At 36.2% G+C, this 23,632-nt stretch overlaps 1 protein-coding gene across 4 annotated transcripts in view; it reads left to right on the top strand.

Annotated features, from left to right (window-relative positions):
* Positions 1-23,632, top strand: part of SGCZ (sarcoglycan zeta) — a 418,982-nt gene that overhangs the window by 378,677 nt on the left and 16,673 nt on the right. For all 4 annotated transcript variants that reach the window (XM_048304886.1, XM_048304884.1, XM_048304887.1 and 1 more), the window contains 2 exons: positions 6,741-6,813; positions 19,983-20,106. In XM_048304886.1, the coding sequence (XP_048160843.1) occupies positions 6,741-6,813; positions 19,983-20,106 (197 nt within the window). The remainder of the gene's footprint in view (positions 1-6,740; positions 6,814-19,982; positions 20,107-23,632) is intronic.

Raw genomic sequence — 23,632 nt, 5'->3', positions numbered from 1 at the left:
GAAAAACCTAGTGAAAGACCAAGGTGGTAAAACTGAGCTGTGTCTGTGATGCTGCAATGCCATGTAGTTGTTACACATCACATTGGTTCACAATTCCATCGTGAGGTGATTTGCTTACACAAATGAAGTGAAGGAGTGGGATAAGGGTAATATGTGGGTCATTTCCCACAGCAAAATACTTCATTAGCTTTTAGTTCTTGCCTTATCAACTCAGCTAGCATTCCTTTCACAAAACAAAATATACCCCACACTCCAACAAGCCCCACCAAAAAAACCAATCAAAAAAAAAACCCAACCAACCAACCAACCAAAACCCCAGCTCAATCTTGTCATCCTAGTCGCTTAAAAAGCCACTGAACGGTACCATTTTGTTATGTAAGCTCATAAAGTATGAAAGGATTATTTGCTGGTTGAATAAATGAAAAAAACTTCCTCAGCATACACATACAGAAGCAAATATAATGCAGAACCAAGTGCACTTCCATTTTTTTTATGACATTTCTCATTTCCCAAAGGCTGAATTTCAGGAACCAGTAAGTTGAGCAGAAATTAGTAGTTTGCACTGGTCTCTCTGAATTCAGATTGTTCAGTTTCAGCAGGAATGTGTGACTGTTTTTGCTTGTACCAAAAGGGTAATTTTGATTTTCTCTGTGTCAAAGAAGTGTCTTAAACGTCTGGTGCTTATAAATCAGCTATGCATAAAAAGGTTTCTCTATAAATACCAAACTGAACTTTTGGCCTTTTACCTGACTCATGTTGTTTACTGAGTTTTCTCCAGCAACCTCTATAACAACTGGTATTCTTTGATCAGTAATTTGGCTGCAGAGATGCTTCTTTCTTAGTGAAGTCGTTACTTAACTCATTCTCTTCCACTGGAAGCTGAAGGTGTGAGTAATTTTGTTCAGTTACACTTAACAGTTTTGATTTTAGATCCTTTGCACTTGTGATTTTATTTCCTCTAAAAGGATCACTTTTTATAGTTATCCATTCTAACTCTTGTTCCTTTGAATTCAGTTCCCTAACTACTTCCTTTGAGCTGTACTGGAAAGGGCCTTAAGGTTCGAGCCTTTTCTTTTTATACCTTTTTTTGTATTTATTCATCTCTCACTAGAATTTCACTCATGGCAAAGTAGGTCTTGGCTATGATTCTGTAAGTCTGGGAATACAGTTATTAGAAGCTCCTCTTATTTCTGTAAAAAATAAGTGTTTTAACACAGTAACTTATCAAATACCTAAAGTATATTTCATTAATTAAAAAAATAATGCTATGGATTTTGAATTTGGATTTATAGTTCTATTTATTTAGTTATATCATTAGAAGATATGTTCGTAGTAACATTTCTTAAGAGTACTAAGCTACATGGTCTAAACTTTCCATCAAATTACTACAGATATGCATATAGTAAATTGAAAAAAAAAATTCAGTTTTTTCTTCTGTATTTTTTAGTAACACTGATCAATTTCTTTTATTTCCTGTACAACCACTTTTCTTTTTTCTTGATCCAGCTGTTTAACTGCTTGAAACATGTCAGTAAATTCTGGTTGGCTGATCTTTTTCACCTTTCTTACTAAAACCAAGATAACTGAAAGTGCCTGCTTTTATTCCACAACATAATAAAGGGAATTGGAGATATTATTGAACTTGTTGAAAGCTTTTTTTTTAAGGTTAAAGCATTTACCACAAGAACTGTTATGCTTCTGCTTTTGAGGCTGTATGAGAAGAAGAAAACTTACCAAGATTGCATCTTCAAATAGCAAAAGGAGCATATTTGTTGCAGTGGGGATCCTGCAACACGCATATATCAAACCAGGAGTCCCGTGGAAAGGAAATCTATACGGACAGACAGATTCTTGCTAGCTGTTTCAGAGATGTTTATTTCTCCAGCCGCATGGCCGGAGCTCTGCCGAGGAACTGTTTCAGTCACGGGACCAAGGGTCCTTCTGCCCCCGCAGGGAACACAAACCAACCAATGGGAACGAGGCTGAGCAGGGGCAGGGGAACCCCGTGTCTGTGCCCTCAGGGCCCCTCTCCCAGGGCTACACGGCAGGGGAGGGACCCCAACACCTCACCCGTTCCACCTTAATAAAAGGAGAATGAAAACAACTGGATAAACATAACAAGAACAGATTCAAAACAAAACAAGCCACCCTCCTGAGTCTTTAAATGTCCAAACAGATTCTCTGGAACATCTTAGGGCTGACAGAAGGGAGACAGAACTCTGAGCATGCTTTGTGGGGAAACTGAGGCAGGAGAGGGTTTAACTTCTTCCCTCCCCCTTTTCATCCCCCACTCGGCATTGGAAAGGGATTTTTGGGGAAACAATTGGCAAAAGCATGGTTTTGTGAGGGAAACCATGGATGAAAAAACGGATTGGGAATACACTGGGGGTAACAGGACATAGGGTAAAAGGGAAAGGTGGGATTAGGAAAGGGAAACTGTAGGGGGGGCTTACAATGGAGATACTGTCTAACATGACTACGATTTTTTGCATATATACTGCCTTTTACAGGAACACCATCAGGCCCAGTGACCTGCGATGCTTGTAACCCTTTTCTCCCTAGTACAATATTAAATTCCACCACCTCTCCATCTCCCAAGCTTGGGATGCATTTTTCAGGGTTATTCTTTTTAATAGCAGTTCTATGCACGAATATGTCTTGTTGGTTGTCACACCTTGTTATAAAACCATAATTTTGCTTAACATTATACCATTTTACTATCCCTAAGGTCTTAGTTGCTATGATCTTTTCCTTTTTCCGAGTGGCTGCTGTTTTCTGTCTCGCTGCGTCTTTGCTGTCTCTTTCGGTCGCTCCCGTGTTGGAATTGTCGGGGCTGCTGGTGCCTGCGCGCTCTTCCCGGGGTCGCGTTCGGGGCTGCGCGGGCCGGGCCGGGCCACGCCGCTCAGTTCTCCGTGCGTCGCCTCCTCTGGTCGCAGCTTCGCTGCCGCTGCCGGGCGCTGCACCCACGTCTCGGCCGGGCCCCCGAGCGAGGACTCCCCCGCGCCCTGCTCCAGCGCGCGTCTCGGCTGGGCGCGGCTCCGCTCCACCGCCATCGCCGCCAGCCGCCGCCCGCGTGCCGCCCCTCTCGGTCGGGCGTTCACGGGGCTCGCTCCACCACGCGCTGTGCTGCGCCGTGCGGGTCCCGCCGGGTCCCGCCGCTCCCCGCTCCGCCGCCGACACTGCGGCTCGCGTGGCTCCGCCCGCGCGCGGGAACTGCCTCGCTGCTGCTCGGAGAGCGCTCGGTGCACGTGGCCTGGGCCGCACGGTCCCTGCGCCACGCTTCCCTTCACCAGGACACAGCTGACATTGCTCAACAGTCTCAGTAACTAAATAATATTCACGAAAATATTCTTCCATCGGCATATATTTTGACTCTAGTATTAACTGTGTCCAAACGGTTTTCCAAAAGCCCTTGGTAATAATTAAATCCCAAGAAACATAGAAAAAGTTCTTAAACAACCATGCCAGGAAGTGTTTCAGTTCTTTCTGAGCTTGAATCAAGCTAAAATTCACAAATCGTTGTTCAAGAATCATTTTAAGTTTAAGATAAATGTCCATATGCGGCTCTGAGAGCCAAGAGTCTTCCCACGGTTCCTCCATAGTTTAGATGCGGAATAGCAAAGCAAAACCAAGAAGAGGAATCCAAAGTTTCCAGGGTTTACTCACACAAATCAGTCGCTTAGGGATCGGGGATCGTTCTGCTCTCAAATCTCCACCATTTGTTGCAGTGGGGATCCTGCAACACGCATATATCAAACCAGGAGTCCCGTGGAAAGGAAATATATACGGACAGACAGATTCTTGCTAGCTGTTTCAGAGATGTTTATTTCTCCAGCCGCATGGCCGGAGCTCTGCCGAGGAACTGTTTCAGTCACGGGACCAAGGGTCCTTCTGCCCGCGCAGGGAACACAAACCAACCAATGGGAACGAGGCTGAGCAGGGGCAGGGGAACCCCGTGTCTGTGCCCTCAGGGCCCCTCTCCCAGGGCTACACGGCAGGGGAGGGACCCCAACACATATTTGGTTTGGTTTAACTTTAACTATATTTTATTTAATTATATCAGTTTGTCCTTAATTCTATGTGCCTGGATTTCCAGTCTGATTGAAAAACCTGGTCTTTCTTTGCAAAATTCTATTTTCTTAGGGAAAAAATGCCTTGTCTTTTAAAAAAAATGATGTTAAAAGTGAGGAAATACTAAAGCTGGGTTATAACCAGCTGTCATTTAACTTCTATTATCAGTCTTTGCCTTTGGCACTTCTGATTGATTTAATGTCTGACTCATACTAAAATGAAGTTTTGTGCATCTTTGCATTGATAATGCTCTTTCAAATACTTCTCATAAGGGTTAAGGCTGGGGGCAACTCTGCATTCTGCTCGGTTATTTACATCTTCATAGCCCATTGCCACCTTCAAAAATATAAAGGGCCCTTAGTTGTAGAAAGCATTTCATTTTACTGATGAAAGAGATGAGTGGAATCTGGAAACACATTCTTTGATTTTGGATATTCAGCTCCCAGAGGGTTTCATTATAGATGGGGATGAGCTTTATTTTGAGTGACACAAGGCCTGGCTATACAGACATGCTATTCCAGTCTTTTAAAGGAAAGAGAACAACAAGTCATTGCCAAATTTAAAAAACAGATTCTGCACAGCACATTTAGGAATAATACTTGGAAAAAAAGAAATTCTGGGTTTTTTCCTCCTGTGGTTTTCCATAACACTCAGCAAAGCTTGATGTTGAGGTTTTTTGGGAGATCTTCAAAGTAGCATTGTAATAAAGTTGTTTTCGATGTTCTTTTCCAGAATATTTGTAAAGGTTATAGATTTCTGGAGATGAAAAAGTAGGATTTTAATTCATTATGCTCAGAAATCTTCTCTTCCTGTCTTCAATACTCCATACTAGTTGACCATTTTACAATGAAGGTTTTGAGGAGGTGTTTGGGGTTTTTTTTGTTTTGGTTGGTTGGTTGGTTGTTTGGTTTGGTTTGGTTTTTTTTTTCTTTTAATGAAGGTGGAGTTTAGAAAATTATAACCAGTTTAAAAAACAATTTTATCAATTTAACATTTATAACCTCATTGTGCTTTCCAATTCTGGTAAGGATTGGAAACTAAATATCATTGGTCAACTGCAAAAATATTTAATAGCTACCTTCCTTGACATTCGCAGTTTATGAAAAAGTTTGCAAAATATTTAAATATTTAAAAAATTGAAAACATTTTATTGTATTTAAAATATTGTAGCAATTAGAGTGGTGCCTCTGTTGAGCACTTCTTACAGATCTACTGTGAGATATTGTAGGTATATTTTTTGGTTTACTCAGAATTCAAGTCTCAGAACAAAAGAAACCTTCTGCTGTTGAAATATGGCAATTAATTCAAGAATATTTTGTAATCAGCTATAGTTATCCCAGACAGTTTCCTTGACTTTATTTTGATAGAAGATAAATGCATTATCTGTTTTACACATTTTTATTCAGTTATTTCACCTTTGCTGGAGGTTCTCTGTCGGTAAGACTTTCACTCCGTAGTTCTAGGCTATTTGCATTACACGATGACCAGTAAACCATCTTCAGAGAAGGAAAGTAAAATTTATGTAAGTGGATGACAAAAATACTGGCATTGAATAAATCAGTAAACAAGGATGATTGTTCAGGGAGTGAAAGAAAGAAGGCTGATTTCAAACGCCTAAGAACACAGGGAGGCTATTTCTGCCTATTAAATGTGAATTGAGTGGTATAAATAACTTTTATGTGTTCAGTCCTTGTAGGTGAGAGTTAAGAGAAATGCTGATTTTATAGTGCTGTTCCCTACATATAAATTTCTTGAGTTTTCTATTACTTTAACAAAGAACAAAAATCCCAATTATTTATTTTTTTGTGGTTTTCTCCCCCCTCATTTTCTTTCAAGAAATGCATTTTAAATTGATTATGTAAAGAACTGTCTTTTTTTTCAGATAACTTCAGTGAATGTTTACCAGAATTCTATTTTTTTAATTGAAGAGGAGTTTGTCATGAAAAATCTTGGTCATCTAACGAAAACTGTGGAATTATCAAATTCAACTTGGACCTAGTAATATAAATCAAAATTCAATAGAGAAGCAATTCTGTTTTGGAACATTGTTACCCATTTTCTTTGCCTGGATTTTAAATGCCTAGTAGGAGATACCTTAGCGTCCACTACTAACACTCAAACCAAAGCGCATTCCATGAGAATAAAATTATTCAATGAGAAAGATCTGATGGAAGGAAACTCTGAAACTGTCAGATATCTAGATTGAGCTAGCAACTTGAGGCAATTGACTGTTATTTCAAAACTTCTAACAGCTTGGCATGTCAATTTAAGTAATCAAAATAACCACAGTGTAAAATACAGCATATATTTCTCTACCGTGTTTTTGTCACACAAATTTATGATATTATTTCCATTCTCTGTAAAATAACTGTTCTCCAAAATATGGAGATAAACATTCAGGCAAACCATTGCTGAAAAATTTGGATCTGTAAGTGTTTCAGATTTGTATGTGAAATTCTTCTACTGGTAAGCAGAAATCCAGAGTTTCACAGGATGTTCGTCCAGATTTTGATATAGAAATGAAAATGTAAACATGAAGAAACATCTGTACTCATTAATAATGGATTTGATAAGAGGTTTTGGCCTAAAAGTGTCAATTTGTGGTTATATATGTCAATGTGTTTTTATTTTCCAAAGTAATTGTACTGTATTTTATTTATGTATTTTAGGCACAGAAGGGGCAGTGTTTGGGCACTCTGTGGAGACACCCCATATCAGAGCAGAACCTTCCCAAGACCTCAAGTAGGTGTTCAAAGAATTGTTTTAAAATCAAACATTCTCAACAAAAGTTGTCTGGATTAAAAGAAGAATATCTGTGTAGTAATATATATACTGCCTATTTAATGACTCATAGATATCCAAAACACTGGAAGACTCCAGTTTGCTCTAGCTAGTCAAAAAAACCCCACAAAGTTCTATCACATGAAATGTAAAATACAGTGCTTTTTTATATATGATCTGTCTCCCCTAGTAGAACTCTTGAGAAATATGTTTTCCCTAGAGACTGGAATATTCAGGTGATTTTAAGGTCCAATGTGTACAGTATTGTTCAATAGCATCAGACCAGGTGTTTGATTTTTTATGAGCTGTTACAGAATATATAAAAGTCAAGTTAAAGTAAACAGTCCCAGATTTTTACATTTAGTGGTGTTTCTGGGTTGTTGGTTTTTTTTTTGAATACTACGCACACATTTTTCAAAAATTCATTACCAAGTGAGGCTCCATTTCTAAATGAAAAAAATCCAAAGTTTTCTGTACATAGTGGAAAAAGTGGAGAAATCAGTAGATAGTAGAAGATCAAGTTTAAAATTTACTAAGGCATCTGTAGATTGAGAAAGAAAACTTAGAAAAGTTTAAAGTGAAAGCTTTTCTTTGAAGTGCATGTATGTTCGCTGCTAAGTACTAATCTGTGATTTATATGGATGAGTAATGAGAATCACAAAAAATCAAAGGTCCTTCCTTGTATTCCTCCCAGCAGAACTGGTGAGAAACAGCACAGACTTTGATTCAGTTCTACTATGATTTTTTGAACATTATATAACTATCCCTTTACCTGCCCAGAAGTGTTTATGATTAATTGCTACAGAATAGCATAGTTAAATGCTCTTCCTTACACTTGCAAAGGCATTTAGGATCATTGGCCAATAATGATGTTGTGGAAACCATTTGCAGGAAGCTGTCCATGTGGACAAGTTTGACCATTGTATGTGGAGTGTGCGAAGTAAATGATTGTGTTTGATTATTTACACTAAACATTTTAAAGTAATGTATAGCTCTGGGGTCTTCCAGAGGATCATGATCACTGGATTTCTGTCTTAAAAATCTCTATCCACTTCCATGACTCCTGTCAGTCCTTTGTGAAAAATAATTATAAAGGCATTTATTAGCAACAATCACCAAGGTCATATCGTCTCTAATCAGAGGAGGTTCAGCAGAAATCAAAGTAGAAGCATAACAAGCTTTTCTTTTTCCAGGGGACCAAATATTTGGGTTAAAGGCTGGAATTTGTTCCACTCAAAAGAACATGGAAACACTGCTTTCTCTACTTCTTTTTAATCATTAAATAATATCAACAGAGTGAAAATGTGTGTAAAACAGATTATCCTGTGCCTTCAGGATTAATTTAAGTAAGGTTAAAATCATCTCATGTTGCTTCTGAAATTTACACATGGGACATTTACCCCTCCAGTCTTTTGTCTTAATTCATTGCCATGATTCCTATTGTTGCTTAATGTTTTCAACTCCACTGTTCCTTCAGTTCATTTTTCCAAGATGGGCTTAAAGTAGTAAGCATTTGGCATTCAACTTTCTGCCCTCTCATTAATAATTAATTTAACTCATACTTTTTATTAATAAAATTGAAGAAATAGAAAACCTTGGAGTTTGGTCAAGCAACCTTAGCTTACCTGTAAGTGATTTATTCTTAATATATTCAGTCCATATTTTGTTTTGCAAGTTTTTGTATTCACGTGCTCCACTCTATTATTTGGGATTCTACCATATTCTTTTTTAAAACTCTCAAGTCAATTTAACAACTGAAATTTCCTTATAGTAATTGTCATTATTACTTTTTAATGTTTTCAAATAAACTTACCCAATGTGTTCAATAATGGCAGTCCAAAAAGTATTTTTCCAAGTGTTGCATCCCTGTGTCTTTGGATGGTTAAAGTTGATGGTAAGTAAGGGGAGAGTAGAAAATTTGTTGAATTAACATTTTTCATTTTTTTCAGTGGACAGACTTGAATGCAATTTGACAGCAAGTTGCAGTGCTTAAGTGCAAATATATTAGGCTATGATAGTTATTGTATACAGGGCTGAAAGATAATAGAATATACATTAGATCATTAATTAAAGCATAAATTATCCCATATTTTTCATGTTGGAATATGTATTTGTGGTCAATCAATAAACCTCAGGCATGATACTTTTTTTTCTTTTTCCCCAAAATAAAATATGCCGGACACCTATTCATAGCCTTGTATATGTAAAACGACTGACTACTGAATTTAAAAAATGGAGCAATGACCTCCTTGATTACTCTGAGTGAAACATAACTAGAAAATTTTGTCTAAGAATTTGATAACCACAAGGATCATATTACTGCCTGGGATTTTAGTTTAATCTATTGTAGACAGGGAGACAAAAAGGGAAAGTCAGATTCACATTACCTCCACATATCTAAACCTTGCCTCAGACACTCTTAGTTCTATAGCCAGATTTTGAGGTTTTCATATAGAGAAGCTCCCCTGATATTTACTATTAAAATTTTGTTGTGCAAAAATAAACCTTAGTTGAGTTCTTATGTAATTCATTCCTATGTGTCCAACCACTTTGGTCATATCTTTCTCCTCTTGTGCATTTTCAAATAATAGCTAGAAAGGTTTTGCTTTCAGACAGTGTTGTTATATGTCCTTTGTGAAAGCTTTTGTATCAAATCCCAAAAACTAATTAAAGATGGCTTTCATTAGTTGGGATAAGTAGCATAAAAGAATCATGCATTAGAATCAGGAAAATGAATTATATCTTAATAATTTAATCTTCCTATTTGTCTCGCTACTGTTTCTCACAGGAACACAGTTAGGAAAACTAAACTGCCAATATATTCCCCAATTACTGGTTTTAGGCCAACAGTGCATTAAAACATGGTGCACTAATAGGCAATATCCATGCACAAAATAGACAGTAGTTAGATGCAGATAAATTTGCTCTCAATAACCTTCATCCTGTATAAGGGGATGAATTAATTTTTTGTTGTCCTCTGGAGATAAATGCAAGATAAATTTAATTTTTTTTTTCTCTTCTATGTCATGCCTTGCACACCACTACCAGTTAATCCTGCAAGCTAATGCTGGGCATAATGACATGAAAATTGCTCAAGTGGCAAGGAACCACACAAGATAGTTGGATCCTACTTTATCTCTAATAAGAATTCAAAATACATGTATCTTACACAGGAGGTCTGGTTCACTCAGAGTTGTCTGATGGTTTGTAAGAGACACCTTTTGTGACATTTAAGGGGTGGTTTACTAATAGGCAAAAATATCTATTCTGTAAAAGCCTGGAGCCAGAGAACACATCAGAAATTTTGACCTTAGCCTGTTAGTCAACTGAGCAGGGTGAGAGTGACAAAATCACCTTGACTCTGTTCATCTATTTTTAGCCAGAAATCAAATAATAAACAAAACCTCATCAAAAGGTAGAAGATGCAGCAGAGTAAATAAACTCCTCTTCCTTACTATAATGTTTTAATGATACCAGATTCTAGTTACTTTCAGTGTCCTTTTTTAATAAAATAGAAATAATCATTATTTTTGTTTTTCATAATTTGGGTTAGTTATTTCATTGTTTGGGCATGTGTATTGACCAAAACTTGTTTGCTTAGTCTTATGACTAGCTGTTGAAAATACTATTTTTTTTTAACATGTTCATACAAAAATATGTATGAGTATAGTAAAATTCAAAAAATTTCCAAAAGTTAAGCTTCTCTTTTTAAATATATATGTGCTTATATATATATGTATACACACACATATATATGTATATAAAACAATTTAAAAATACATTGATGTAAACAGAGAAGAAAGCCAGTAATGAAAGGTTGTAGTTGCTGTGCAGATAGGACAGAGTAGAAACAAAAGGTAGATGTGTATGCCTCTTAAACAGAAAGAATAATTTGCTTTAGTGTTCAGTGATGATGATTATATTTGACATTGGAAAGGGAAAAGGTAGGAACCAAGATATGAAGGATAAAAATATTACTATCGCAAGAGATAGAAAAATCTCTGGAGCCTCTCTTTAGCCTCCAGGCTAAACTACCCCAGCTCCCTCAGCCACTCCTATGTCTTACACTGTAGACCCTTCCCAGCTCTGTTGCCCTTCTCTGGACACGCTCCAGCACCTCAATGTCTTTCTTACAGTGAGGGGCCCGGAACTGGACACAGGATTCAAACTGTGGCCTCACCAGTGCTGAGTACAGGTGACAATCACTGCCCTGGTCACACTATTGCTGATCCAGGCCAGGATGCCACTGGCCTTCTTGGCCACCTGGGCACACACACTGGCTCATGTTCAGCTGCTGTCAACCAGCACCCGCAGGTCCTTTTCTGTTGGGCTTTATGATGATGCCATGTCATGGCTCCAGGAACCCACAGATGGGCTCCAAGCATAGCTGTGTCAGGCTACACAGGATTATGAGAGTAAATATATTACTCTATCAACCTCATCTGAAAACCCATATAAAGCTCATAGGAGTAGAAAGCATTTGCACAGTGCTGAATTAATGAAAGGCATGGCAACTTTACACTGCAATTAGTGTGAAGGCAGCCGAGGATCTTTGCTTACATGAAGCTCCCTCAGGTCTAACAGCAGGCATGACCAGTGCTCAGAGTACCACAGGAAGATATTCAAGGTTTCAGGAGGTGCCCTCGGCTCCTGCAAGGCTTGTTTCTACTGTGGTTGCTCTTCAACTGCTTCCAGATCCAAGCTGCTACTTAAATAATTGTAATTTCACATAGGTCCAGCCTAGGACTAGGTACAACAGCCCACAATTTGTTCAAGCTCTTTGTTTTCACAGATACTGCAGGTAGAAGTGTTTCACTCTCTTTTTAAATGGAAGTTGAGCAACAGTCCTCAATGCTCAGGAGATGACATTAGAGATACTAGAACTCATTTCTGATGTGCTTTGGACTCTAAACCAAACACAGTCTTGTTTCACCATACCTGCGTACTCCATTTTGCTGTAGATTTTCTGATGAAACATGATTTGATATACTACTTAGAGTCCATAAAATTTGTACTGTACGACATTAAGTAATGTTGCTGTAACACAGTATTTTCATTTCATGTCTTTCTTTTGATTCTAAGTGAACAGGCTTACTAACGCATTACTAAAAAGGGCTACTTTTATTTTTTTTTCCATCTGAGAAATATTTAGTTTTTTTAGTCTTTCCTTATACTAAATTTCTCCACGGAGATTTTTTCCTCACTCCACTGTTCCTTTTCTGCGAGTATCTTCATTTTCAGTGACACTGTTTAGCCACTTCCACAAGGAAACAAGGCTTCTTAATTTTGCTGTGTGTCTGTCTATTCTCTCATGTCCCTCATAGTTTGTGAAGCAGTTAGGCAGTTTCGTACATATTTAATAGAAAGGCAAAAGATCTTTATGTTTCTCTGTGTTTTCTGAAAGCCAGTGTCCATCTAGAAACATGTCTTGGGGTGACTTTATGATATGTGTCCCATATCACTGCCCTATGCCCAGAAATTAATTCTTGCTCCTTTCTATGCCTCTAAACTGAGCCTGAGAGGGGGAAGGAAAAACTGAGCAAAACTTTTTCAAAGCAGTTTGCAGCTTGTTCAAGGTCACACAGAGATAGCAACTTTTTCTCCCAGCTGCGGCAGGGGAGGGAGGAGGCACCTGGCTTGCTGCTCCCGGGTCAGTTTTTGGCCAGTTTCAGTTTCTTTTTCCTCCGGAGAGAGACTGAGAGTTGAACTTTTTTCCTTCCCTGGAATTTCGGATTTTCTCCCGTTTCTACTGGACTGCTTCAACATCAGAGCACATCGGGAGGACTTTCCACTGAGTGCAGAGGGCCTGGCCCTGGGCCAAGTCCCAGCTCCAAGGAGACCAAAGGGAGGACTCCAACACTTTCCCAGGTTTTTCCTCCACAGCGAGAGATTGTATTATTTAGCATTATTTTCCTTTTCCCATGTGTTTGTTAAATAAATAGTTTTCATCTCCTTCACTTTCCTTCGAGGAAAATTTATTTTTCCCGAACCTGGTGGGGGAGGGGTGGTTGTGCCTTCCCTCAGAGGATATATTTCTAAATTTGGCCAAACCAGCACAAAACAGTAACTGAAAAGCAGCTCACAGTACTAGTATTTCCTGCTGTAACTTTACCCATTTGTATACACCTGGCTTCAGAATACCCTCAGCTTCTGAAACATCTTGCTTCATGGTCAGGTGAAGGTTGTACTCCACCAGCATGTGGAGTACACAGAATTTGTAGCAGTGTTGTGGTTGTGAGTGCAGAAGTATGGTTTGGGTTCTAAGCACCATGTCAGTGTCAGACAAAGGATCTGGAGCTCATAGAGACTGGATATAAGAACAAGGAGGCTCAGAAGTTACAGGGAGTACAAGAGTTTCTAAAACTATTAGTTCTGCAGTCCACCAAACTGCTCCCACTGCTTATAGCTATAATTATACAGAGAACTCCAAAGATAGCCTTTAGCCCTAGAGAAGAATGCATGATTTTACATGTCTTATCCTCAATTCATATTTTATCATTTGTTGTATCTCAAGATGGAATTCACTTCCAAAAGAATTAGCAAACCTTTTTGACTTCTTCACTATCTACAACTCAATTTTGTATTGCAGAAAGTAAAAATAGCTCTCTAGTTTTTTTGGACATGGTGGTTGCCCTAAAAAAGTGACTGAAAGTAAACTCACCAAACCTTTTCTGATTTGTTTTTATAATTGGCTGATTTTTTGATTTTCTTCTTGGAATGTTTCAGTACAGTCCAAATATGGGACATTGGAAAGTATATTCCAAGCTCTCTGCTATGTTTAATCTGCAGAGTTTGAAGTAGACCTGTCAAAGGAATTTCAGGAGAATAATTTTGCATGAGATGGAGTTTTATCAAAATGTGGATCAAGCCATGTGACAGTTTGTCTCAGCTAAAATACATCTGTTTATATCAGCTTAAGACTTCTTAGAGGAACAATGTAGAAACTATCATTAGACTATTGCATGTGGTCTGGACTGTAACTTCCTAATCACAGGAAGCTAATGGTTTTCAAAACTGAGACCCTTCAGACTCCCCCTGGCACTTTATCTTCAGATCTAACTCTTGACAAGCACTCGAGCATTTGCTGTGGGCATGTTGCGTCAATCTCTTTCTGACAAAACAGATTTCTATTTCAAGGAAATATATTCTGAAAGGCAACTCAGGTAATGGAGCTATTTCTGGAAAGAAGATAAACTTCATGTAAGAATGTGTAGCAGAAAGGCAGGGCATGTGTAGGAAGGGATTCAAGCCAGAATAAAAATCAGGAAGATAATGGAAAGGGAAACATTTAGGGTAGAATGGGGTAGGTCTTAATTTGTCAGGACTGTGACAAATCCTTTTCCCATACCTTCTCTTAAACAGCTGTTTTGGATTGTCTCATATCCAGAAGTTTTACTCACAGCCTGGAAGTTTAGACTTTCAAGCATGTTTTGGTGTTTCTCCAAGAAATAAAAGCTCATGTTCTAAACCTTATATTTTTACTAATTTTCTTGATTTTCAAAGGTTTGAGTTTTAGTTAACAACTGCATGATTTTTTACTACCTGAGATGCCACTTACGGTTTTGGTTTGTTTTCTTCTTAATATTACTTCTGGTTTTGACAGCTTCCTTGTCTTTAGCTTTTCTGGCTATGCCTTCACCCATGCTAAGAAACAATCATGCAGTATGTTCTCTTTAACCTTCCTCATATCACCTGCTTATTTAGTCAAGCTCTTGTGTCAAATTGCTTTCTCCAGCCTTTCTCACTTTTTCTTGATGCTTCTTCATTCTTTCTATTCATTTAATAACAGTTCTGAAAAACTCTTTAATGATCTTTTATTCCTTACTTTTCCTCCTCAGTAAGAACTATTTTTTTAATGTTCTCAGAAGAGATCCTTTATTTCCTTATGTGGGAACTTGTTTTTCTGATTTATCATCTATGCCAAATAACATTAAAATATTCAGTTGTTTCAAATGTTGCTATGACAATGCAGACCTATTGGATTTAAACCTGTGGCATGTACAGGGCAATTAGAACTCATCTTTGAGGCCAGTGAAGTGATTTCTAGGTTAGTGAGAATTTTAGGAGTTATAATAAGGGCATGCTGACACATGCCAAAGTCAGTGACATGCAGAACATGGACATAACATGAAATGCAGTACTGAATGCCATTCTACTATTCTTATTTAAGTCATGAAAGTTTCCTCTTTGCTTAAGTTTATCATCCATGAGCTGAACAATTGGAAATTGGGAAAAAAAAAGGTTAATATTTTCTGGTTCAGGCCAACACTAATTTCATAAAACACTGATTTAACTCTCTGTTACTTAAGAGCTGTGTGTGCTGTCACAAAACTGAGAGACAAATCATGCTCAAGATTAGGTTTTCACATAAATGAAAGTAAGTTTCATATGAACATATGAGAATTTTTCTTCTTAAAAAAGAAAAGCTGATGATCAGTAAACAATATTAAGAATGCTGAGTCCTCCAAATTTACCCCTGCTTTTCAATAATAATATTAAAAAAAATAAGCATTTTGTTAAAAGCATCAGAATACAACAAGCTTCAGGAAATAAAATTATTCTGGCATTGATTCGTATGCATCTTGAAGAGGTGCATATTTTGACACATGTAAATGTATCAAAATATTTTTTGCCACTTTTATATATATATGGTAAAATGTCCATGTATAAACTTGTAAATATTATAGGTAATAAGATTGGAATGATTGAATAATCATGTTATTTTCATATCATTCCCACTGTGATGTCAAATGTAGCTATTCAAGAATCCAATGTTTGAATAGTTACAATATCTTAATAAAAAGCTTTAAGATTTTTTTTCACCATGATCATAAAAGTCGCTGGCTATTCCTTATGGTGCAACCTGACTTCCAAGAAATTGACTTAATGGAAAGCCTAATTCCATCTATCATCATGAGTGTTCATTGGACTTCTTTAAGGACCCTTGGTCTCACTGGAGGACTCTTGAAAATTCTTTTTTTTTTGAGCATCAGGACAGCTAACTGTTCCTTTCATAATAATAGAAATTGAAAGAATATATATTTCAAATTGTTTGAGGTTTCTGGAAAACAACATTTTCAAAATTATTTTGAAAAAAAATTTTTAATTCTAATTTGGAACAAAATCATTTCACTCGTGGGAGAGGAAAGTCCTGCATCCTCTGAGGTTTTGGGGTTGAGGGTACTTGTTTACAATCAAAAAGTAGGAAGAGGAATAGAGAGAGATTTGGCACACCCATTTGCCTTCCTTCTCTTTGTGTCTTACCCACCCACAGTCGCAGTCTGCCACAACTCTTGACCTACAGGTGGCAAGATCAATGTCACAATGATTTTAATTTATGGAAATCTACAAAAGGCTTACCAAGTAAATGTGTGGACTTTCTGTTGGTTTTATATTTGCAAAACGTTTTTTCCTAACAGGGTTCCCATGCTCACTGAAAAAAAGGCACAACAATATGTGTTGGCAAGACTATAATATATAAAAGTTAAATACTGGGAAGTGTGGAATTATTACTTGACCCCCAAATATAAAGATGTCAATAAAGAAGAAATTAGTGCCTGTTTTACTTGTGAGATCTCTAGCTGACATATTTTTAATCCACTGTTTCTAATACAAATTCTAAATCAGTAGAGGTATATATCAATTGTTTTACTAAGTAGCATGGGTTGGATATAGGGCTTAAATAGAAATGAAGCAAATAAATTGTTCACTTCTGCACAGGGGAATCTTCTATTTCCTTCTATTTTAAGAAATACTTTCCACTAGCCAACAGAAAAAAATTAACATAGATAAATTATATCCCATGTGAATATAAGGGATATGAAGGAGGTAAATCTAAAATATTGCTAAAAACCCAAAAGGAAACCTTTTCTTTTTGGTTCATATTTTAAATTATTTTTCTCTAATACTATCTAGGTCAGCTTGTAAACAGAAAATACCAAATGAAGTAATAATATTTCTGCATTCCTGACGATAAATATTTTAATACCTTCAAAGGAACATATTCAATATATTTTAAAAGTTTCTCTTTTCTAGCCATAATTCTTTCATTATTTCAGCTCAAATTCATATGGCTTTGATCTTATGAAATTTATCTTTTTTCACAAATTAACTACTGATAATTAAAAAGAAAAAGCCCTTCTCTGCTGCGGATAGATCATCTTGCTTCATCACATACAACAAATTGACCAATTATATTATTTAAAAACTCTTTTTAAAAGTCTCTTTGTCTTTCCTACAGTTCTGTAGTTTCTGTCTAATAATAGCAGTAGTTACCATCTCCATCAGAGCAGTGTGTTGTTTGGGAAAGAAAAATTAATTCTATTAATAGGATTCACTCATAGATGTAAATGCCACTGTGACAGGCCATCAGTAAATCTGAAAGGAAAGCAGATTCTCCACATGCTATTATAATAATGCACTTTTCCTTAGAGGGATGAGCATTACAGTGTGGGGTGTTACAATGAGTTTATAGTAGAGATTAAAGGTATCAGAAACATGGTAAAGAAAAGATACTATAAAGAAGCTGCATATCAAACCTAATTTATCTCAAAACATTGAGGTAATAATCTATTTGTATAGACTTTTGCATTTGCAGTAGCATGCTGCAGTCACTTTTCAGATGCAGATCAGCCAAAGAATAACAGTAAGAAAAGTAAATGAGAACTGTAAAACAGATTTAAGCATTCAGTTTTACTAATAGATGGGTGGTGTTTTAAAACCTGCCCTGATGATCATCAGTTATTCCTTGACATTTCTACCACTTTATTTGATTTCAGAAGACTGCTAAGAAACTCTATTGTCTAAAAAAAAACCACCAAAAAATTAATCTCCATGGTGTGGAGAACTCTGATATCATCAACTTTTCAAGTTGAGAAATTAATTGCCCAAATATCTTGTTTTTAGACAAATTTAAAGCAATTTATGCTAATGTACTTCTTGAAAAACTGTGATGAAGCTATACTAAACAACTCTAAGCTATACACTGTCAAAACTTTAATCTTCAAAGAAAACCATAGTTTCTTGATGGATGTTCCTAAACAGATTTTAATTGTCCACCTGCTGAAAAGTTTTAGTTAGCACTGAGGCATTTTGATGTGATGACATCAGAACTATTTGTGACTTTGCTAAGACACATGAATTCAATGCAATAAATGTAGCTAAGAACACTTTCAGCTTTATCATTATGAAATGGCAGCTGAAACCACAGAGTAATGTTAATATTCTTGGAAAGTAGGTTATAAATCAAAATGATATGCTGCTTCAAAATATGGAATCAAAGTATAAAATCATTTAACATTTATACCATTCAGTTTCCTTTTAAGATCAAGGTAAAGCCTCATTAAGGCTATGGAGTACTTTCAGAAACCTGATTTCTAAACTTTATAATTTACATCATTTATAAAATATTTTGGAAGTCCTTTTTCTGCTGTCCTGTAGCCATCAGAGGTTCACAAAGCGCTACCTGAAAACCACTTGTGTATGTTATTAAATAATTCATGATATTTAGATTCTTCCCCAGTACAAAGAACTGCAGAACCTCCTATCAACTTCTCCCTACAAAGCACCAAAAAAAGAGAAAGAAAATGGCCTAGCTGCAGCAGAGATATATATTTTTCTATTGCTCCTATCTATATGTATCCCATGTAGTTTTTTTTTTTTTCTTTATATCAGTATCTACAAATAGTGTTTCCTCTATCTGGACACCTGCTTTTAATAGCTTTATTTTGTGTTGCTGAATAAATGCTTTGCTTCTTTTTTTTTTTTTTCATTTCTTTTCTTCCTTTCCCTATTGAGTGTCAGTGACGTGCAACAAACAGAAATGTTTCACAGACACCATCTCAGTGACTTTCTTTGCATGCAAATGTGGTACTTTGCTTTTAAAATGATAATCCAGTACTATTCTGTGTACTTAAAAAATGCAATAGTTGAAATATTTTGAAATTCTCTTGTTCCATTGTTTGAAAGATTTCATCTGGCTTTTTTGCACCAAATTCTTTGTCAAACTACTCTCTCCTTTATACATCTAGTACCTCATTATATTTTTGGATAGATATGACCCTAATACTTATAATTTGCTTAAGAGGGAAATACAGTGTTTTCTTCAAGCTACTCAGTCTAGACATTTTTATCATTAGCATATTTCATATTACAAAAAGCCTTTGTTCAGATAAAGTGGAACTGTGTCCTGCCATTATATTACTAAGTTATAAGTAGATAAAAAATTTTGTCTCCCTCCATTATAGTACTATGCAATATGTTTACAACTGAACACAATCAGAACCTGAGTTACTGTTTCCAGTGTTCATCCTGTCATTTTCCCTATTCAGCATGTGAGCATGTTTTCTACAAATCTTTGCATTAGTATTTCCCCTTCAAGACAAATCTCTACAGTACTATGAGAAGGCACAGCTAAGAAATTATCATAGTTCTGCATCAAGGCTGATGGAGCTTGAGTATAAGGAAGAGAGAAGTGGAAAGACTGACAGTAGAACAAGGATTGGTTTGAATAGAGATACCAAGGAGCAGTGATGTGTGTCTTAACCCCGCTATAACAGGGTTATATGAGCATGATGGGTATTTTGGAGAACAGAAAAACCATACAATGCCCCAAATAATAGCAACATAACAGATTTTCTTATCCTCTCTTCATACATGAAGCTGCTAAACATACCGAAAACATGAATGAGTCTTTCAAGGCAAAGTCATTCTACCCAGTTTCACATAATTGAAAATATTTAAAGGTTTTGTTTTCTCTTTATTTAGTTAAACATTTGTCATCAGTCACTAAGAAGACTTTAGTACTAAATTGTCATTACAGAAGCGTTAACGGAGATTTGCAGATTCTTAAGCACCTATATTTCAGTATTAGTACAGTTGGATGCATTAAGTGCTAGTGCCAGAAAGCATCACTAAGCAGATAAGTTTATATCAATATATTCTTAAAAGCTTAACTTTTTTCTTTCTCTGTGCCATAAAAGTCAGTCATGGAATCACACTTATAATCCAGTTTTCCTTTGTTACCTCTCACAGTATGTTAATATCTACCTGCATCATGGGTTTTGAGGCCGGGAAGATTTTGGTGGTTGGATTCAGTGCATTTTTCCTCAGTGATTGTTTTTGTCTTTCAGACTTGAATCTCCTACTAGATCTTTGGTGATGGAAGCACCCAGGGGAGTGCAAGTCAATGCAGCTGCAGGAGACTTAAAGGCTACCTGTAGGAAAGAGCTGCACTTACAGTCCACAGAAGGGGAGGTAAGTTCAGCCAGCAGAGAAATGTTATACAGCTCTGCCCAGCATAACACAAACAGTGTGAGGAAGATTTATTCGACAGCAAGGTAAACAACACAAAAACTGTTCTGCATTTGCCTTTGTTAAAGTAATTTTGGTTTAGTTTCTTCAGTTATTAATACTTATTTACTTTTTTACAAATATTTGAATCCATAAGTATCATTCACACTGAAAATAAACTTAGTTAAATTAATACAGATCAGAATTACTTGTAAATTAAGAGTCAAGGAAAAAGCTTCCATGGAACAGAGTCGGTTAAGTGATACTCATAAAAAATTGATTTGGATTAATCTGTAAAAATAAGACAGAGAAGTTTGGATTAATTTGGATTAATGTATCATTAAACCATGATTAAGAGGTTTAACACATTTGCTCTACCTGTGGTTTGAGTCCTTAAACTTTTACTATCTCTGTAAGAGAGACAGAGTACTTCAATTGTGTGTTCATTCTCCTGTTTCATTAGTGTCTTGTTTCAGAGATCGGTGATCAGTGATTGGCATAAAACGACTTTGGTATAGATTCTTCACATGTAAACCTGTGTGAACTCATGAAAATGATTCAAAATTGGGTCACTTGTTGGGATGACAATCTATGTATTGCAAAAATGCATGAAAGAGTACTGGCAAAGGAGTCCTCTCATCTTCAGACCATAAAATGATATAACATTAAAAAAAAAGCAAAAAACTTGTTGAAGGCTACCAAGAGCTCTCAGATTTGTATTAGGCACTTTGGAGAAATTGACAGATTTTCAAATTGTTCTCAGAGGGACTTGCTACATTACAGCACTTTTGAAAATCCATAAGGTAAATATCTCATTGTGAATTGAGCTCTTTAGAAATTTTTTGCCTTTTGTGTTTGTATTTTGTATTTTCTACCAAATGTTTCCAGATATTTTACATACTATCCAAAATAAGCAAAACCAAATAAAACCAACATTCAGATCTGTGACAGATAGTCCCCTGCAATGCACACTCTGCATTACAATGCAGACAGGAACATTTTGGCCAATATACTGCATCAAAAGCCTACTTTGATAACATTTTTCTATTGATGCAAGTATCTGTCCAGCATAATTAAAGCACTATGTTTTCCTGATTCAGAGCCTCAAATATTTATATACCACATGCCCCACCTTATTTTTGAGCTTCTCCAAAAGTTATCTCTTCCCCCAGTGTCTCACCTTTACTTACCACCTGTTACTGTTTCCTAACATTACTGAGATAGAAGTAAAAAATCTAATCCTCTTTTAATAGTAAATATTGTCCTGCCTCACCACTGTCCACTGTCCTTTCTGTGGGTATTTTTGGGTCTAGAGCTTCTTGTATCCTGTCTTGTTTTCCCTTCATAAATCCCTACCTGGCCAAATCTATCATCCTACATTTATTAACCTAAATTTTGCAAATAGAATGTATTCCTTTGTTCTTTCCCTTCATGGTATTGCCAGAGGGTAAAAGTAAAACTTAAATTAAAATTAAAGTTTAAAAAAAAAAAAAAGAAGCCAACAGAAAGACTGTTACCTTTCCTCAGCCTTCCACTATTCTTTAAGCAATGCTTCTTTCTATATTCTCTTTGTTTTGTATCATACACCTCTATGGGGATTCGTAAAATATTTTGTCTGTGGATCCATCAGGTTTTTTTCGCTATATCAACACTGTGAGTTCATTGCATGACTTCTCATTTTTCTTAAGTATTTATCTTATTGAAAAGGTAGTTTTGGGAATAATGTCCTTTGACCTCAGCTGGACTTTCAGAATGGGAACCCAAGAAAAGGTATAATGCCTATATTATGTATTATTCAGAATGGGAATTCAATTTTGTATTAAATGTTTTGTAGGAAAAAAAATGCCAGTGAAAAGCTGACTTTTCTGAACTTATTAAAAATCAGTATTTTCTCTATGTGCTAAGACTTTGCACATCTGTGATTTACTACAACGATGTTAGATTGATAATTATCAGAAAACTAACTACCAACCTTTGCCCACTCTTTCCCAATGAACTGTTCTATAAATATACATCTGACAAAGTTCAAAGTCTTGAATACTTGCAATTTCAGTACAATCTGAAATGAACTGTAGCTTAAATCCACAGAGAAATTATATCTTGACCAATTCTATCCTGAGGTCTGACCAATGCCTTTATAGTCTACTTTTTAATCTCTTACACTGGAGAGGGTTAGAGGAAAATGCAGAAACAATTTGGAAGGTATATGATAGGCTCCACAGCATTAGCTGTTGTGCAAAGTTCTGTGGCCACATTAGGGAATTGCTGGACTAATTACAGCCTGGTGTGAGGAACCAGGGTAAACATCTGATGGATTAAATATCTACACAACAAAATATTGATTGGTTTTCTTGCTTACAGACCAACAGATAAACCAGAAATTAGCAGACAGCATAAAAAACCCCCCATGTTTAAAGGGTTTATCATTATTCATTTTTAAGAAAACACATTCTAAAATGACAAAGTATCTGTATTAAAAATAATCTTCATTTTAGCCTAAGAATTATATGCCTTATCAGTCAGGTTTCTTCCACAAATAAATTGGTATTGTCTTTGTGAATTGGATCTGTGAACCATTTTCATGACAAGACAGTTTGAACTAGAAAGAAATGCAGGTTTTTTTGTATTACATTTATTCTGGTTAACTAAATTTAATTTTTTAATGTTTGTAAGCTTTTCCAAAAACTCATCAAAGATATGTGAATTAGTATTTTCTTTCTCTAGCAAAGTTGTTGCCCTATTATGACAGAAAATAGCACTGTGGCACCTGGAATCAACCAGTTATAGCCATGTTATATAGAGTTATGCATTTACTGACTATGAAAAATAGATTTTCCTTTTATTTAAGAATAACTTCAGAATATTTTTAAGAACATTAATGCGTTTATGAAATACTTTTCCTCTAGCTTTATTTCTACGCAGTATAATCTTTAGCCTCCCACATCACAAACCGAATGCCACTGCAAGCATCCTGAATTCTGCTGTTTGATATATTTTCTTTTTATTTACTGCAGTATTATAATAATCCTTTTAGCCCTATTGCACATTATAATGTGTGATCCCAGACGGAATACTGGGGGCTGTAATTTAGATTCAGATTCTGCTGCCCTTTCTAAAGCTCTTGAGCTGCACCCTTGTGAGTCGAGGCATCGGCAGAATCCTTTGATTCAATTAAAACTTGGCATTTAATTGTGAACTATGTATTCTACTATAAATAAACCATAGCCAATGGTTTAAAGCAGCAATCATTTACAAGGAATGTGAAATGTGAAGCTCCAGGCTTCAGCTGAATCCACTGGTTCACATAAGAAGAAAAAGAACACTTCTTGTCTCAAAATTCAGCACAATGACTGCTAGTTGACTACTGCTTTTTCACATAAAAGTGTAATGCAAAAGTATAGATCAATTTTGAATTCTGTAGATATTTTATTTTCCTAGATATAAAAATATTTGAATTGAACCTGGAACACATTATTATATAAAGACAGCA

This window comes from Corvus hawaiiensis, chromosome 5, assembly GCF_020740725.1.
Source record: "Corvus hawaiiensis isolate bCorHaw1 chromosome 5, bCorHaw1.pri.cur, whole genome shotgun sequence".
Lineage (NCBI taxonomy): Eukaryota > Metazoa > Chordata > Aves > Passeriformes > Corvidae > Corvus > Corvus hawaiiensis.
The sequence above is the reverse complement of the archived record's forward strand: the minus strand, read 5'-3'. Positions and strand labels throughout refer to the sequence as shown.